General features: G+C 39.3%; 1 protein-coding gene across 1 annotated transcript in view; it reads left to right on the plus strand.

Moving 5' to 3' along the window:
• The window catches only part of LOC102194598 (integrin alpha-5-like), a 50,695-nt gene extending 46,817 nt beyond the window's left edge, over nucleotides 1-3,878 (plus strand). Inside the window, exons 27-30 of the mRNA XM_005726660.1 lie at nucleotides 1,431-1,544; nucleotides 1,980-2,081; nucleotides 2,197-2,319; nucleotides 2,882-3,878. Coding sequence (XP_005726717.1) covers nucleotides 1,431-1,544; nucleotides 1,980-2,081; nucleotides 2,197-2,319; nucleotides 2,882-2,965 — 423 coding nt within the window. The 3' untranslated portion in view covers nucleotides 2,966-3,878. The remainder of the gene's footprint in view (nucleotides 1-1,430; nucleotides 1,545-1,979; nucleotides 2,082-2,196; nucleotides 2,320-2,881) is intronic.
• Nucleotides 3,879-4,299: the final 421 nt, after the last annotated feature.

Genomic DNA, 4,299 nt, shown 5'->3' on the forward strand with positions numbered 1-4,299 from the left:
AATTAAGAAGCAGAAAGTTAGCGGCCATCCAGGTCTTTATGTCTTTAAGACATTCCTGCAGTTTAACTAATTGGTGTGTGTTATCTGGCTTCATGGACAGGCACAGGGAGACTAACGCTTCCATGAGGAAACTAGAAACCCAGACAGTGTGGTTCATTCATAATCATAAAACACACCAACACTGTTGGTTATATATCATATTTCTACACATATGAACCGTTCATGACCCCTGGAATCATTTATGGATTTCTCTCTTTTGGGGCTTATGGGAGGCGCATCTTGTTGGTGTAGGTAGGACAGGCTGTATTCATGATGTGAACCCTACTCAGTTGGTAATTGTTGATTTCAAAGGGACACTTTAGACCCTACCCACAGTTTTACCAAAAACGTACTCTTGGCTTTTTAAAAAAATATAGGGTTTGGGTTTAGGGCTGGGGTTTCACTGATAATGACTTACACCTCACAGGGTTAAACTGAAAGCTGAAATATTAAATAAACAACAACATTACTTTGTTCAATACACGACTTTACTCATTTACACACATCACAGGAGTTTCAGTGTGTGCTGTGGGGATCTGAGAACAGAGGCATGTGAATTGCCAGCAATCTTCTTTTGATTATATCCAAAGAATGAAGTTCAGTTTTTAGTCAGTGGGATTTTGAATGAAGTTTTCTTGGCGCTCAAACTGGTTCATATCAACTCTGTATAGAGCACCGGTGACTTTGACATCTTATATCATCACTGCACTGTAATCTGCTCTTACTCTGTCACTGTGCTGCCAAAACCATTTAACTGTGTGAGTCTTTCCAGAGGACCCGTCTTATTTTTAGAACATGTTTCAACATTTTAGCTTAATTCAAAGTCATAATAACTGACAATACTAATGCTAAGCATAATACAAAGAAACATAATCTCTGTTTATCCATGTGTTTATATTGCTACAAAAATGACTGCTAGGGTTTATGGTTATGCAGTTATATCACAGCATGTGAGGTATTCTCTTCTATATCGAAGATGGGGCTGTTTCTGTATAGTTCTTACAGGAAATTTGTCTTGAGCTTAGAGTCACTGCCACTCCGAATATTGACTGCCAGATGATGCATTGAAGTGCCAAAGCTCACAAAGTACGGAAGTACACTCAACAAATCATCCGACAAATCAGGAACGTTTAAAAGACTTTTGCAGGCTTCTCGGTCCCTGAGGCTGTGAGAATTAACGCTTAACAGTGAAATGGACAAATGGAAAACTTTTTATCAAACTAAGGAAAGTAAAGCACATGTATGCAAATGCATCATGTAGTAGAAAAATCCTTGCATGGTTTTTTTTGTTTAAATTGCTGTTGTGAGGGCAGTAATTAGTCATTAGTAATGAAAGAAATGACGGTGAATGGTTAACTGGAATGTGCTGTGCCTGCTCTGTCCCTCTGTAGACGTGCAGTACAGTGGAGTGCTGGCAGCTGCAGTGTAATGTGGGGCTGCTGCAGAGAGGACGAAGTGTCATCCTGACTGTACGCTCAAGAGTCTGGGCTGAAACGTTCATGGAGGTGAGACTACAGGACTTTGTGCTCTGCATTACTGCTCTGTAGTGTCAGTCATGTCTTTCAAGTTTGAGAAGAAGAAACTCAACTAAGGAACAGACTAGAGCGGATGAAGGCGAGAACCTGCAGGAGTCTGTGCTCATGCTGCCCTCTGTCGACCGACAAAAACAGACAGTGTGTCTCATCCACATTACATCATTATTCATACCTAACAGTTTTCCTAATGAACTTAATAGGCTTTCTACTGTTAATTGTGACATTTTATAATTAAATTTTGATCCTACTATAACCCACAGTACAGAGTAGATGATGTATGGAACGATAAACTAATATTTAAAGAAATAGTACGAAACTGATTTCGCAGAAATCACAGAGGCTTTTGATTTTCCTTAGATACAAAAAAGTTTCCTCATTAAACTTTTGTTTATCGATCGTCCACAGCGAGCCTATAAGCAGTACACGCTGGAGTGCTCCGTTCACTTCAGCGTGGACAGGATGCCGTATTCTGTTTCTCCCACATTAAAGCCATCAGGATCCAAAAAGGTAACATCGACAGCTTTTTTCTGCGTTTTTACAATTTCACAGGCTCTTTAGATTTTTCATTTACAAATGAAAATCAGTGCACGGCGGATCAGTTCTGCGGTTTCCTGTTGTTCAGGTGGCGACTGCTGTGATGTGGAATAAACCCAACAGTCAGTACTCGGTTCCTGTGTGGATCATCATCCTGGCTGTTCTAGCTGGGTTGCTGTTGCTGGCCTTGCTCATATACTTACTTTACAAGGTAACAAGGTGTTCAAATACCCTACTTTTAGCATGATCACAGAAAAACAGCTCTGGAATAACTTGGTTGTTACACATTGCAGTTATCAAACCAAATCACTTTTATTGTCACATCACATGTGCAGGTACATTGGTACAGCACATGTGAGTGAAATTCTTGTGTGCGAGCTTCACAAGCAACAGAAAACAAAGACCCCAAAAACTGCTTTTTGTTTCTTTAGTCAGTTTGTTTACTTATAACTGCTGAAAGCTGTGAGCTGAACTAAAGCTGTGCTTGCAGGACACGGAAATTGTAAGATTGTCTTTCAGTTGTTACTGCGGGAACAAAAACCCAACAAAACCATTACAGAAGCAAGAAAAACAATGTGTTGTAGAAAAATCAGTATGGCTGTCATTAGATAATGTTTGTGGATTGACCAGATATTGTAAAAGTGACTATTCTTTAAGAGTTGTGTGTTGCATTTTGGGCAAGTTATCAGGGAACAGTGTATTTTTTACACGTAAGTTTTGAAGCTCACACGTTATTATTGTTTTGCATCTAATCTCTTCATCCTTTGCTTTAGATGGGCTTCTTTAAAAGATCAGACCCATACGGTACGACCATGGAAAAGGCTAAACTCAAACCCCAGGCGTCCTCTGAAGCTTAGATCTGAACGGAGCCTCCACCTGCAGCTGTTCCAAAGAACTGGAAGTATTGTCGCATTCCCAAAAAAATAACGGAAATTCCTAATTATAAGCAGGCCACCCATTCATGAAGGGACAGTTATGGGTGCTGTATCACTGGAAGATAAAAATGTCTGGTGCTGCACTAAAACATTACAGGGGTCACGCAGTTGGATATGCACTGCTGTTTGTTGGACATTCCTCTGTGCAGTCAGAGACTTTTCTAGAAGCTCATCCTGTCATATTATACTCCTGCATTGACAATAAAGAAACAAATGGACATCCAACAAAAGGCACCAAAACGTCGGTAGTTCATGAATGCAAAAAATGTGTGATTCAAGCCATGTTTGTAAGCTTGGTGTTGATGATTTTGAAAATTCCTGCTTATGAATGATGCCTAAACCACTTGTTATTTATGGCACAATGATTTCCTATTGATTGTTGAATGTTGTACTGTACTGTCCACAGGAAGAAAAAAATCAAAAAAGCAACGTGCCAAATCTGCAATGTTTAACTTGAATTTTTCTCTCCCATATTGGGAGGTACTTTGTGTATGATGTAATGTATTCATTGTGTTATATTGATGTTGTGGCGCAGAATAAAGCCTAATTTTGTATACCCACACAAGAAGCTATGATCAGCCTTTTACAGCTAGATTGGGCTGCCTGGTAGGGAGCTGGTTAGCACCGTTGTAGGAGCTGCCTGCTCGAGGAAGGAGATTTTGCAGTGGAGTAGGAACACCAGCAACATCACCTCGCTCAACTTCTTCTGCAGGAACCTGCTCACCAAACTAAACCCCTTTCACCCAACTTAATCCCCAAGAGCTCCTTCAGCTATTTTTCTTTTCTTTCTTTCTTTCTTTCTTTTTGCATTTAGGGGCACTGGCACATGGAAAAAAATGCTATATGTAATAGGTCATTCTTCTGACGTCTATTCACCTTTTCTTTAGTTGGACTGAACGTGAAGTCCTCCAACTTAAACTCCATTTTTGACACCACCACACACAAGAAAAAGCTACTCATTTAGAAACATTGATTTATAATTACTCCCTTTATTTTCCATTAAATTATCAAATAATGATTTCTTTTGTATTTTTAGAATAAAAATAATTCAATCCAGCAGTGCATCATAAAACCCTGAAGTGCTGTTTTTATTTGCAGAGTATTTTAGACTTTCTTATAGTTTACACCTGGGACACGGAGGACAAAAACTGTGATGAAATGTATTGATGCTTTCATCAACCAATAAAAGCAAGATGAAAGTTTGGAAGTGATACAATCAAAGTAATATCCTTCTGATCAGGAGTAATATCCTTGTG

The sequence above is a fragment of the Pundamilia nyererei genome, unplaced genomic scaffold, assembly GCF_000239375.1.
Source record: "Pundamilia nyererei isolate P.nyererei 1_Seehausen unplaced genomic scaffold, PunNye1.0 scaffold00021, whole genome shotgun sequence".
Lineage (NCBI taxonomy): Eukaryota > Metazoa > Chordata > Actinopteri > Cichliformes > Cichlidae > Pundamilia > Pundamilia nyererei.